Below are 14,508 nucleotides of genomic sequence, written 5' to 3'. Positions count from 1 at the left end.
TTACAAACATGTTAATAGTTTTATTTCTTTGGTCACAAATAGTTGTGATTCTCTAAAATATTAAGATATTTCACCCTAAATATCAATTTATATTTTATTACTCTGTATTATTCACTATATATACATAGGCTAATGTGACCTTACCTGTAAAAGTATAAAATATGCTCTAAGGTCATCTTTTGATCGTGGCCTGAAAAGAAACAAAGATCTGATCAATGTCTATGATAAGTATTCAATTTCTCCTGAATTGATCAATAAAATTTTCCCAGAAGAACTAAGTCATGCCAAAAGAGCTTAGGAGTTTGGAGCTGAGAAAGGAAGGATTAGTTAGCCTAGGAGTGATTTTCACAAAGACGTCATTTAGCATTTATTTTGTCTCCCAAATAAGACTATGAGGAATTTTTTTGGGCCTATATTTCCTCACCTGCCAAACGAGGAGGTTAGACTACATAACTTTAAAATCTACTCTAGGTTGAACACCTTGTGATTTTTATGCTTCTTCATAAACTGTAAATAAAAGAACATTGCTTTGGAGTGGTGCAGAAAGAAAAGACATATTTGGGCAGAGAATCTGGCTGTTCTGAAAACCAAGAAAGAAGTTTACCAGGATATCATCTCAAGACACTGTGGCTCAAAGTAAAGAAGTAGCAAATGGGTATTAACAAGATATTTAAACCATAGCCTATAAATACAACTCGAGGCCACTCAGGTGAGGCAGTGGATAGAGTGCTTAAGTTCAAGTTTGGTCTTGGTCTTTGGCCAAATCATTTAACTTTTTCTTGCTTCAGTTTCCAAAACTGTAAAATGGTCATAATGACAGCATCGACCTCCAGGGTTTCAAATGAGATAATATTTTACAAGTACTTACTTTACATAGTGCCTAGGGTATTGTAGGTGCTATATTAAGTGCTAGCTGCTGCTGTTATTACTATTTATTACTACTACAATTACTGTTGCTACTGTTACTACTAATACTATTACTACTATTGCTACTATTTCTTCTTCTACTACTACTACCACTGATGCTGCTACTTCTGCTACTACTACTACTACTACTTCTACTACTATTATTACTACTACTACTATTACTATTATTAATTCTACTATTACTACTACTATTAATTTTTTTCTACTACTACTACTACTATTATTACTACTTCTATTACTACTACTACTACTACTATTGCTGCTACTGTTGCTACTATAACTACTACTTCTACTACCACTACTATAACTATTACTACTACTATTATTGCTGCTGTTGCTACTATTTCAAAGTGAGAAAAGCTTGGGACCGAATTAAACACAAATGTTGAAGAACAAGGCATATTTTTTGGTTCATCTTTTATTTCTGATAAGTGAGTAAATAATTTTTAATTTTTATGAAAAATATATTTTAACATAAATAATGGCATAGTATTTCCTTTCTTCAGTTCTTAGTAGTTCAATCCAAAAATCTAATTTCTGAATTTTAATGTTTTTTAATTACCATAAATCCTATAAATACTTCTATGAGTTGCTTAATAGTCATAGGTAAACCAAGACAGTGGCTAGCACATAATAATTCCTTACTAAACACTTGCTGATTGACTGACTAATGTATATTATTACTACTTTAACGCCAAAAGTATGATCAAACTTATACCAAAGAAACCACTTTAAGTAATTCTAATAGCCTTTGGAGAACTAAAATAAGACTAAATCTAAAATAAAATTAAGGAAGCTTTCAAATCAGGTTGTCAAGTTTATTTAAACGACTGAAAACTAACCAGCTTCAAAATGGTTAATGTTACACTGATAAAGGTTCCTGTATTTCTTTTGATACTAAGTGCAGTATAAAATTTTTTGCAGGCAATAGAAGACTCACTGTGAAAATCTCTTTTAGTAGGTGTTATCATGCAGGCTCTGACTAATTTGATAAAAGCACTTGCATAGTCTGACGTTGAAAAGTTTTCACAGGAGTTCCCAGAATGACTAATTTCAACATCGACATTACACAATTCTGAATACCCAATTTAAGAACATAATAGTCAATTTATATCACTCTGAGGTGAGCTCTCATAATATGTCAAGGAATACTGCTTGTGCAACACAACACAGCAAACAAAATCTCATGGAATTAAAATTGGTTAGATGACTACGCTAAAACAGTAGCTCAAAGGAAACTCCAGTCCAAGTCCAGGCCCAGGTCCAGATCCCAAGGGCAATAAGTGGACCTCACTGAAGTGACTTTAACAAGTCCCACATTGTCAATATAACTGCAAGTCTCAGGTCTCTAGATGCATAGGGAACTATGCTATTCATTATTTTTTTTATCAGTTACTTAAAGACATAAATGACTTGTCCAACAAATTTTCAATTTGTACATCAGGCTGGTAAGGAGAGGTAATACACTGGATGACTGAACCAATATCTAAAATAATCTAATAAAGTGGAAATCAACAGAGCTAAATGTAATGTCATACAAATGGGTATAAAAATAAATTCAGGTTGAGAGAGGCAATGATATATGGCAGTTGTTTTGAAAAAAATTTTCATGATTTTAGTGGATTGTTAGCTCAGTGTGAGTTAGCAATGTAATGTGAATACAAGGAGAGCTAATGTGATCTTGAGCAACATTAAGAGGAACATTGCTTCCAGGAATAAGAAGCCAATAGTCCTACAATATCAAGGAGTAAAACTTGGATGTCAAGAAATTCTCTGACAACATGGTGAAACCTATGGATTCCTTCTCAGAATAAGATTTTTAAATGCAAAAAAATGATGGATTTCAAAGGAAAATAGTAATGATATTTTAATAAACCACTTTACTCCCAGGTTAGGAACTCCTGCCATAGATGCTGTCAAGATTTCATATGGGATTTTATGTTCAATTCTGGGCACCACAATTTAAGGACAGACATGGAAGAGTATCCAGAAGAGGGCAAACAGTATGATGAAAGGCCTTGAGCTCAAGACAAATGTAGATTGTTTGAGGACACTAGGTTGTTTAGCCTGAAAAACAGAAAACTCTTTATAACCCTCTTCAAATATTTGAAGGGCCATTCATGGAAAAGGGACCAAACTTACTCTCGCCCAATGGGGTACAACCAGGAGCAATGAAAATTCTGGTAAAGACTGAGAATATTAGCTATGGAGATTCCATTTAGTGATGAGTTGTATGTGAGCTCCCTTCCACTTCTCAATTTTTTTTTTTATTTTTCCTGTTTCACTTCAGCTGAGCAAACATAAAGTATAATTCATGTATGAGCAAACATAAAGTACATATCATGTAGGCACATGGTATATACTTTATGTTTGCTCAGCTGAAGCGAAACAGGAAAAATAAACAAATTTAGATGCACACGTTTTTTATTCCAGTTCAATTGATTAATTCTATTAGTTGACAGACCTTAGAAGGCTGAGGCCTTGGCCCCTGCATTTGCTTCTTAACATTTTACCGAATGCAGGCTCCTTGGTTATACTCCAGGTGGTACTCTGTATATAAGCACAGGGTAGCCCTCACAGCAACATTGTACAAACATCAATGTTATTGGACTGCATCATACATCCACCCCACAGGCTTTCCTTGTACCTCCAGTCTCAGTACAGTAGGTGACTAATCAATGCTTGTTAACTGATCAATTGGCTCCTGACTCTCAGCTCCACTGATGTATTCCTCAGTCTCTAAATGAGGAGGTTTCTTTCTCTGTTCCTGAGCTCCTGGCTATCCTTCACTTAGCCTGCAGCTGTACTTTTGTTTACTTTCTTGGAAGTCTACATGGCTTTGGGCTCTTGAAAGATTTCTTTTACATCTGATTCATTTTTCAACATGTGTTTGGTTTGCTTGAAGAACAATCAGTGGGAGGTTGCTAAGACTGGTTCTACTTTTCAGCAAAATCTTGTTTCTCCACCTCTTTTTCTAATTTAGCATCTCATCACTTCCCTAATAGACGTGGCTTTGAGGATGGATATAAGTGGATCATAGTAAATGCCTTAAAGAGTAAAACCTCCACACTTACAAGATGAGGAAACAGGCTCTGAGAAAGACTTGTTGAGGATCATGCCTTCTTTAGAGACTCTCTTCACGTCATAACAGCTACTCCCCGTGGCTAAAGGAAATTTCCTCTGCTGTCTACCTACTTCAAAACTCTTACTCAGAAAGCATCTGTTTCTTGTCTAAAGTATTAGCAGTTCTCAGTTCATTTTCCAAAAGGCTTGGCAAGTCTTAATCCCCATAAGAAATTAAACATTTTTTTTTGTTCTAGGCTGTCGACTTCATCTATATTCCTTAGTTTTCTTTGATATGGCATCCTTCAACTCCTCTTAGGAGGGGAGTGATTTATAATAACAATTCTATGATAGAAAGTGGGGGAAACAGCATTGTAGGATAGTTGGGATATGTGATTTTATCAGTTTGTATAATACCCACTGTGGAAAAATTCATTCACCAATGCAGAGCAACAACTCATCCATAATTATCATCTTAAGAGAGTTGTCTGGAGAAAGAAATTATGACTTGTCCATATATGACAGGAACCATCACTCTTGTGATCTGTGATAAGATAATTTACACATATAATCAAAGCAACAGACATTTGTCAAGGCTTTTTTAGAAGGTCACAGCCTAATTTCTTATTGGGTTCAAAGTACATCTTTTCATTTGTAAGTCCATTGTGCAAATAGGGAAGAACAAATTAACTTGGCTTTAAGAAAAAATGGATTTGTAGTCAGAGAACAGTGTTCAAAATCCAGTTCTGCTCCCCACTAAGTAATGACCTTTGGTCATGGTTTCCTCATGTGAGAAATAAAGGAGTTGGAGCAAATTGCTCCAAAGCTCCTTTAACTTCAAATCTATGATGCTAAGAGTTCTTCTCTAGGTCCAGAAGTCTTGGAGTGGAATTTTTAATGATGCATTCATTTTCAAAACAGAAGTATAAATAATTTGGATGAGTCACAAGGTCATTAGACTAAAAGTAATGGTATAGATGGTATCAGACATTACATAATAAGAAATTAGGGGGAAATACTAAGAAAAAATAATATTCTTATTTGACTTTCACTGGAAATATTCAATTTGATATTTTAAAAGTATAAGTTACTTATATTTTCACCTTACTTAGTATTAGAGAGTTAAAATTTAATTATAAAATAAATAATACACTTACCCTTTCCATTCTCTTAATAGACTGTTAATGGTACCCTTCAGTACTGACTTCTGAATATCTTGAGGCTGTAAAATGAAGGAAACCAAAAATATTAGCATTTAACTACTTTAAAAATGTTACTTTTACATGTTGGATATATTTATGGATTTAACAGGGAAAATCTATATTTGATCTATAATAACATTTATTGCACAGCAAAAAAAAGTTTTGTTTTCTCTCTTTTTATAGGATAATTTGACAAGGATGCAACAAAAAGAGATGATATTGAATACAAAATTAAAGTTGCATATAATTTACTTTATTAAGTTTTGTAAAATTTTTTCCTAAATGCTATAAAATAAAGGAATTAAAAGCAAAAATCAAAATGAGAATTTTAACAAAGCAATTGAAAAAAATCCTAAAATGTCATGCAGTTTAATAAATGATATATTTCAAATAAATTTGTTATACAGTAAATATTTTATATAAAGTATATTACATAATATATTTCGAACATTAAATGTCACTTTTTAATGACTTGTTTTTAATAACAATATAGTTAACATACTAACACAGTTAACATACTAAAACCTTGGTTAATGAGAATTTTTTAATATGTGCTGTGCTTTCATAAAAGTCACATGACAAGAAAATACCCATCTCTGGGATTCATTAAACAAACTTACTTTCCATAACGAAAATCTTCACTGGCTCTCAAATGTTTATGAAATAAAAATTCAAACTCTTCAAGGGCCTACTGGGTCTAACAACCTTTCCAACCTTGTTCTGATGCCAGTTGATCAAACTATGGAATCCTCTCAACAGAGAGAAGAGGGTCAGTAGATAGAAATAGGGAGAATAACTTGACTGATATGTTAATGAGTATACTACCTCTTTAATTACCTCATTAAAAGAAGACCTCTACCTCCAGAAGAATTCTGCCAATCATTTGTACATCCTAACCTAGGATTTTGATTTTGATTGTTGTATTTAAAAGGCATCTATTGATGCATTAAAAAACCCTGCAACCCCCTTTATTCTGAAACAATACTAGCCTTAGTCCTTGCTATTACTCAGATTTATATCTTCAAATTCTGGAAAGAGCCAGGATTACTTGGAAGCATGCTTTTTTTGTGGAAAAAAATAGGCTACTAGCAGAACTTGTTGGCATATGTATATTTATAGCTTTCTGTGTCTGCCACTGCTTTGTACCTCTTCATTAAAGACTGTAGGTGAATTTAAATAGTGTGCAGTTGTATTTTTCTATTCTTTGAGATCTACATTTGGACTGATTTGTTCTCCTATTGGCAAGCTCAAAGAATCTCACAGCTTAAAATATCACTTTATATAGGTAATTTCCAAATCTTTTATCTTTAGCTTCAAAAAAAAGTTAGAGTAAATTCTACACTTATGAATTCACTTAACCTTTAGAACATTTACATATATGTATTTTAAGCAATTTATTTTATAATACTTACAGTATTTAGTAAGGCATCATACACAGCATTCACAAATTTTGCATTAATCCCAGAATCTTCAATAGTATTAAATGGGGTATTGGCATCTTTCTGCAAAGCAATTAAATGATTGACTATGTCACATAAGGTTATAAAAGCAGTTCTAAGTAATAAAATTGAAACTATACCTACTTTTTTTGTGCTGATTATTTAAAAGAATTTTTTATTTAAAAATTACTTATATTGAAAGCGAAGCTATTTAGTTAAGTGTATGTGTGTGTATATATATATATTCATTTTTTAATATTGAAAAACGAATCATACAACAAATAATGTTTGTATCATAACAGAACAGAATAGTATTTGTATAGGATTTAAATCATCATTAGTTCAAGCATATTTGTGTTAATTTCTGAAAGATAAAAGATAAGGCAAAGGACAAAGTAATCAAAGTAAATTTTTGTAAAGAATTTTAAATTAAGAAAATACAAAATGAATTGGAAAAGTATCAACTAACCTTAAATGTAGCACTGAGCTCCAGGAAAGAATCAAATGTTGTTAGATAAAAGTCATGGACCTCTTTCCATTCTCCTGATGACTTGACTTTTTCTACATCTTCCCTAAAATGAAAAGCAAAGATTACTTTAATAGAAATAAATTTAATACCCACACAATTACAGTATGCTCTCATTCCAAAATAATATTTTCTTTCCTTACAGGTGAAACTGACCGAAGCATGTAATTTTGAAATACAAGTGAATATTGAGGGTTTTTTTTTTCAGATTAGCATATTCTTGTTATTTGCTCTTAAATACAGTTTCATGACATGGTGATTTTTAAATTAGATTGCAACATTATTTCACCTCCAATTTGGTGTCAGTCCTATTTCATCCTGCTAATATAGCCAAGTGCCTAGTTACCAAGGGCATGATGCATATCCAAATCCAAAGAGGGTTCTATTATTCCAATAAATTCCTACTATAGCTACAATCTACCATTTGTAAATCATTTGCCTTTACCTCAAATATTCCCTTTTCATGAAAAATATAATTTACATTTATATAATTTTTTTAATGATTCTTTTCTTTTTTTCCCCTCACTGTAACCTAGTGAGATAGCTAGGAGATTTCTAGGTGTAGAAATATAAGCAAAGAGAAGGTTGGTTAGTTAGTTAGTAGTGAAATTGACATTAGGATTCAGGTTTCTTAATGGTTATCATCAGAAATTCTAATAAATGCATTTTCCTCATTAACCTGAATGAAAATATCACCCTAGACTATAAGTAAATGTGAAGTATGAATGAAAATATTTCACATCTTGGATTAAAAACAAAAATAAATACTGAATATGTAGAAAAAGCATTGGAATTAGAGTGAAAGAACCAGGATTTAAATTTCACCACTGGTACTCAACCTCTGAACTTTAGTTTTTTCATTTCTGAAAGGAGAGGATTGATCTAAGCTACCTTCTAGCTTTGAATCTACAATATTATGATCTTAATAATTTAAATTGTGGTCTTCAAGTCTGGAGGTATATAAGACTCTACAAGGTTCAAATAGGGCCCAGCAGAGATTTGAAGGGCCTCATATGTTGATGATTCTGTAGTTTCATTCATGTAATTCGGATGATGGAAAAGTACTTGATTTGGAACTGAAAGATAACATTTGAATTGTTCCTTCCTTCTACTGCTTAAATGAAACTTGCTCTAGACAAATCATAGCTTCCTTAAGTCTATGGTTCTTCAGCTATAAAATGAGAGGTTTGCGCCAGATGATCATCAAAGGGTTTTTCAGCTCTAGATTCTGCTATCTCTCCTCCAGTGAAAACTGAAACTTTTTTAGTCTTTCCATAAATCTCAATAGTTTGAGAATGTTTTCTGTTTCTTTGGATATTTTTGGACTTATAGTCAAAACAACAATAGTAGAGGATATTTAAATAGTGCTTAAAGGTCTATATGATCTCATTTGACTCTCACAATTCCATGAGAAAGATATTTAAGCAGCTAGCTGATACAGTGGATAGAGCACTGCACTTGGGGTACAGTAAAATAAGAGTTCAAATCCTGCTACTGCCACTTTCTAGTTATGGATTCTGGATAAGTCTTCATTTGCCTTAGTTTTTTCATCTATAAAACTGGATAATGAAAGAATCTCCCTCACAGGGTAGCTGTGAGAATCAAATAAGATAACACATATAAAGTGCTTTGCAAATCTTAATGTTCTATATAAATGTTAGTTATTACTATTACCCCTAGGGGTGTTAATATGGCATTACAGACAGGCTGCTAAATAAATAAAGTATTATTATTACTTAACTGGTACTCTAAGGCAAAGCTCTGGTTATTATAAGTTTAGTTACAATGTCCTTGAAACCATTCAAACACCAAAAAAACTTCAAACTATTTATCTATATTATAACTTGATTTTTTTCATAACATTTGAGTGTGGGGTTCTATATGAAACTCTGAAAAAAGGTAGCCAAAGAGTAAAAAATTTTTAGAGGTTATTCAACATTATTTAAGGAACAGTGTATCCTAACTGACCAATATGAGTATCCAATTTCCTTGACAGGAAATATTAGATATAGATTTTAATTCATTAAAAGATCATAAATATGACTTTAATCTCTTTGTTCATATTTTATTAAATATTTTTGCATCAATTTTCATTAGGGATACTGATTTATAGTTTTTTCTCTCTGACCTCTTTCTGGTTTTAAATATTAGGTATATTTTAAATTGACTTACAGAACTGCATATACTTTTGATATAAACAGTTAAGTTAAATAAGATCAAGAAAGAAAGGTTTTTAAAAAAAAATTCCCCCAATTTTCTACACAGACAACAATTAAAAAGCTTCAAGAGGCTAAGAAAGATTGGTTAGAAATATAGACTAGAGATAATTTTGAAAGAAAATAAACCCATTAAAAAGTGATTTTTAGGGGTAAATTAAAAGGAAAATCATTTTCACAATTGTACATGGTCTTAAAAATCATATTCTCCATCTTTGCTTTATGGGCCCTGATGGCCATAGTAAAACCTAACTATATTTTTTTGGATTCTGCTATATCCCCAGGACCCACATCATTGAGCAAGATTGCTTTAGTCTTGATACTTACACCTCAACGGTACCCTCTGTACTTGGTATGAGAAATAAATCTTTTAAACTCAGAAAGAGATAAAGTTAAACTCTGTTTTTTTATACACAATTGTAGAAGCAAGTATGTCCTATTACAGATTAGGGATGAGCACTTAGAAGAAAGGAAGATCAAGTATTATATTCCTATTCCTGGCCATTAAATTTCTTTCCCCATTTGCTGAGTACTCCAGGGGGTACAGCTTCCCAATATGCCTATTACATATTTACTGCTAGATATGTTCTCCCTCCCACCACAGACATTGATAATCATTAAAATGAGCTTTAGCTCCTTCTGGGAGGATAAATGAACATTTCTAAGCTAATCACATGTGAGCACTTCAAGCAAAGCTTCATTTTTATCCTACTTGTCTCCTAACCTGGAACAGGACAGAACTAGTTACATTCCATTCTGCTAATTGCTATTCTGAATTTATAGAGACAAACACTCCATTAATTCTCTCACTGAGTCCCTACTGAATGGAAGGTAGAATGGAGAATTTCTTCCAAAAATTCCATTTAAGGAGGGTACTCAGGCCAGCCATCTCTTCATTACCCACTCTACTACATACATGTATTTGGACTTCCTTTGTTTCCCCCTCTCTTCCCATTTTCTTTCCTTTTATGCATTGACATTCCCCTGACAGTGTTAGTTCATTGAAGACTAGAACTATCCTTTTTATATATTTTTACCTTCCACACTTAGAACAGTGCCTGGGACACAGTAAGTGCTTAATAAATGTTTATTTCTTGGCTGACTAGCTTACATTTGTACAGAGTCCCCAAAGCTATTTAGAGTATCCAAGTTTAAAACTCTCCTGGGACTTTTAGAAACTCTACATATATCTAATGGTCTTCATACATATTTTCACAACAATACTAAGAAACAGATCATATAAATACTATTATCTTCACTTTTCAAGTGAACTGAGGAACAGAAATTGAGGATCAGGCGGTTTAAGTGATTTGTCGAAGGTCACAAGCTGGTAAAAGGCAGAGAAAGGATTCAGATCTAGATCTTCTAAGTATAAATTAAGCATTCTTTCCTTTATACTATATTCTCTTTCTAAAAATCTTCCTGTGCCTTTTTTGAAGTTTCCTTCTTTTATCTAAAAGATAGTTTTTGAAAGCAGAGTTTTAAGTATGCCATATTAAACAGCTTTTCAGAAACTTGTACAGGCTACTGGAAGATTCATGAAGCCTTAATATTTGTATTGCAAATGTAAAAACAACAACTGGCATCAGTGCATGGATAGTCTCTATTATACCTATACATGTGATCTGCCCTTTGGTTGTAGTTTGTCTGCCATTACTAAAGTCAATTTTTTTCCCCTGAGGCAATTGGGGTTAAATGACTTACCCAAGATCACACAGCTAAGTGTGTGTTAAGTGTTAAATGTCTGAGGTCAGATTTTAACTCAGGTCCTCCTAATTTCAGGGCTGGTACTCTATCCATTGCGCCAGTTGGCTGCCTCTAAAGTCAATTTTAAAAATCATCCCTTTTCTACACAATAAACATTTATTAAGTGCCTACTATATGACAGGTACTGTATTAACTGTAGTCACTGCAATATGATTATCATACTTTCAAGTGCTCTCTGACTCTTATTATTGCTTCTTAGAAACCAACAGCAAGTAATATTTTGTTATATGGTTTTCGACACTACTCTGCTTCTTAAACTTTCTTTGACTATTTGTTAAAATTATTACACATAAAATCTCATATGAATTTCAGATTTAAAAGACTTTTGTAAGGCTCAAACAAGAAAAATGACATATAATATATAATAGTTCTTAACTCATAGAAGACTATATAAAAGTCCGCAATTGTTGGTATTAATAATAAACATCTGTGTTATAAAATCTTTTTTATCAGAGTTGCTAACACATGGAAAAAGGAACTGATTTCAATTTCACTTCTTTTCTGGGTCAATCAGTGTTAGAGGCAATAAGGAATGATGAAATAATTGAAAAGAAGTAGAAAAGATGACAGCAAAAAGGTATAAATTACATTATCAATCTAAATATTAAGAATTTGGTAATACTTTATTTTAATTGATCCAAGGTATATAAAACATACTGATCCACTAATTAATTGACCAAGATGCTAATAAGTTAATTAAATGATAAGCACTAATAACTGATGAATTCCATGATAACCCATGAACTCAACACTCCACAAAAGCAAAGAACAATATATTCTGTAAAAGTCTCAGAGGACATGAAGACAAAGTTTTGTAAATATCAATCAGGTAACTGAAACTTACTGAAAGTCTTTCATAGTTTTGGTTCGAATAGGAAGGACAGGTTCTGGAGGAATTGGTGCTTTCATTTCAGTTGACAATGAATCAATAGACAGGCGCTGTTTTTGTCTAACATCAAGGCAAATTGGTGGTAGATCTCTCACTGTGAGGGATAAAACAGAATATTCGTATAATTATAAACCACTATTCCCAACTATGAAATTACTAGATTAATATGAACAAAGAAAATAGGTATAGAGTATAAAGTTTATTTTTCTAACTAAGCATGGATTTATTTGTAACAAAGAAAAAGTGGTATGGAATTTTTTGTTTAATAGAAATCAAAGCAATTGAATAAATCAACAAATGTTAATTAGACAAAGGACACCATGGAGAATGCAATAAGTATGAAGATTAAGATTCTTTTCATCAAGCAGTTTACAATCCAGCAATCAAGTTGAGTAATCAAGACATAAACATAAGGAAATTTTAAATTAAAGTACAAAAAAATATAAAAGTCCAGTACCATAAAAATAAAACAATATTAAATGAATAGAATAGACCAGAGGCATCATACTAGGCCAAGAAAATTCCAAGTGCTCTGAATCGGATTAAAGTGTAATTGTGAAATACTTAACAAAATAAATAAAAATACAATAAAACATACAGGATGTAAAACTATGGTTTTCTAAATATATGAATGTCAAAGATCCATTTCTATTTGAGTTCGATACCATTGATAATAACACCAATTAATAGCACAGGAGTTAAGAAGAGGTTAAATATTTAAAGATACAAGGTACATTTAAGGAAAAAATTATCTAATAGAATTCTTTCATTTTCTTGATGAGGAAAGTAATACCTTCAAAGGTTAAGAATCATCCCAAATGCCACACTGATTCTACCTGTATTGCTCACAAGCTACCTGTATTGAGATAAAAAGTGGTGAGAACTCAAATTAGGGTGAAGCTTGTATAAGTCTAGACAGGGAAGATATGAGAGATTTTGTGGAGATAAAATCAATAAGACTTAGTAAATGATAGGATATAGGGATTAAGGGAGAGAGAAAAGACAAGGTTGGAAATATAGATGATTGCAATGCTCTTGACAAAATGAGGTTTAGAGGAAAATGTGAGTTCTATTTTGCACAAGTTGACTTTGAGATGTTTATAGTATATTTTATTTGAGATGACCAAAAGGCAACTAGTAATACAGACCTGAAGCTCAGGAAATAGACCTAGAGTAAAATACACAAATCTGGAGATCATCTGCATAGAGATAATAATTAAGCTCAAGAGACTGTCACCAAGTGAAATAGCAGAGACAGAGAAGAGAATATTTCCCAAGACAAACCCTTGTGGTATCCACAAATTGTGGTACAATTTGGATAATCTAGATGAAAATTCACTGAAAGCTTGGAATTCTTCAATTCCTAAGTAATTCCTGATATCCTTCAAGAACACAGCATTCAATACCCAGAGAAAGTAGCGCCAGAACCCAGAAAATTCATATCAGTACTAAACGAGACCTAGATGTTTCCCCTAGTAGTATACAGAGTCTAACAAATCCCAATTTGAGAAGAATGAAAAGTTAAGTAACAACAACAGCAGCAATAGGAAAGATTTCTACTATAAAGGGCTAGCTGGTGACAAATATGATCATAACATAAACTTGGAAGAGGCCAAGGACTTTAAAACAACTTCAAGCAAAGTCTCAAAAAAGCAAGCTTGAACATATATTCAAACAGAATTTTTGGAAGAAATAAAGTAAGAATTTAAAGTTAGCTTATAAATAATATAACAATACTGAAGGAAAAAAACTGGAAAAGAAAGGAGAGATTTGGAAGGAGAATTAACAACGTGTATTAACAAGAAATATAAAACTGTATCCAAGGAATGGACTCCTTAAAAATGAGAGTGACTCAAATAGAAATTGATAATTCCAAAAGCCAACAAAGAAATATTAAACCAAGACAGACTGAAAATAGTAAAAGTGGAATGAATCTCCTATCAAAAATAACTGACCTAGAAAATAGATCATGGAGAGATAATTTAAGAATCATTGGAACTACCTAAAATCCATAACCAAAAAAGAAATCTGAAAGATTTCTGAAAGAAATAATAAGGGAGCAGAGATAAAATAGCACATAATGATTTGCCACTCATCTGACCTCTCCTAATATTTTCATTCAAACAATTTTAAAATGCCTCAAAACAAATTTTGAATGAACTGAACCAACAAAAGGTTGGGAGAGATTCTTTTTTGGTCTTAAAAACTTTAAAGGGCTTAATAGGAGTCTGTGATACCAGGGTGATGGCCTATCTGGAACTCATACATGTGGTAGGCAACAATGGTGGCAACAGCAATAGCTTCAAGTGTACTCAGCTTGGAAGTCATCGACTGGTCAGAAAGAGATTACATGGGACCCTCTACTGGTTTTGAATGCAAATTATTCTAATCAGCCATTTTATTGTCCCTATGTAGTTCTAGGTCACAGTTCCAAAGTAGAGAAGAGTACTGATGGCTAGTCACAAGGGAGTACAAAACA

The 14,508-nt window shown here is 32.4% G+C and overlaps 1 protein-coding gene across 2 annotated transcripts in view; it reads right to left on the bottom strand.

The window, feature by feature from the left end:
- The window catches only part of HECTD2 (HECT domain E3 ubiquitin protein ligase 2), a 106,355-nt gene that overhangs the window by 52,800 nt on the left and 39,047 nt on the right, over window positions 1-14,508 (bottom strand). For both annotated transcript variants that reach the window (XM_051981633.1, XM_051981632.1), the window contains 5 exons: window positions 11,985-12,123; window positions 7,101-7,203; window positions 6,605-6,694; window positions 5,148-5,212; window positions 145-190 (listed from right to left, as the gene is read on the bottom strand). In XM_051981633.1, the coding sequence (XP_051837593.1) occupies window positions 145-190; window positions 5,148-5,212; window positions 6,605-6,694; window positions 7,101-7,203; window positions 11,985-12,123 (443 nt within the window). The remainder of the gene's footprint in view (window positions 1-144; window positions 191-5,147; window positions 5,213-6,604; window positions 6,695-7,100; window positions 7,204-11,984; window positions 12,124-14,508) is intronic.

Source organism: Antechinus flavipes, chromosome 2 (genome assembly GCF_016432865.1).
Source record: "Antechinus flavipes isolate AdamAnt ecotype Samford, QLD, Australia chromosome 2, AdamAnt_v2, whole genome shotgun sequence".
Classification (NCBI taxonomy): Eukaryota; Metazoa; Chordata; class Mammalia; order Dasyuromorphia; family Dasyuridae; genus Antechinus; species Antechinus flavipes.
The sequence above is the reverse complement of the archived record's forward strand: the minus strand, read 5'-3'. Positions and strand labels throughout refer to the sequence as shown.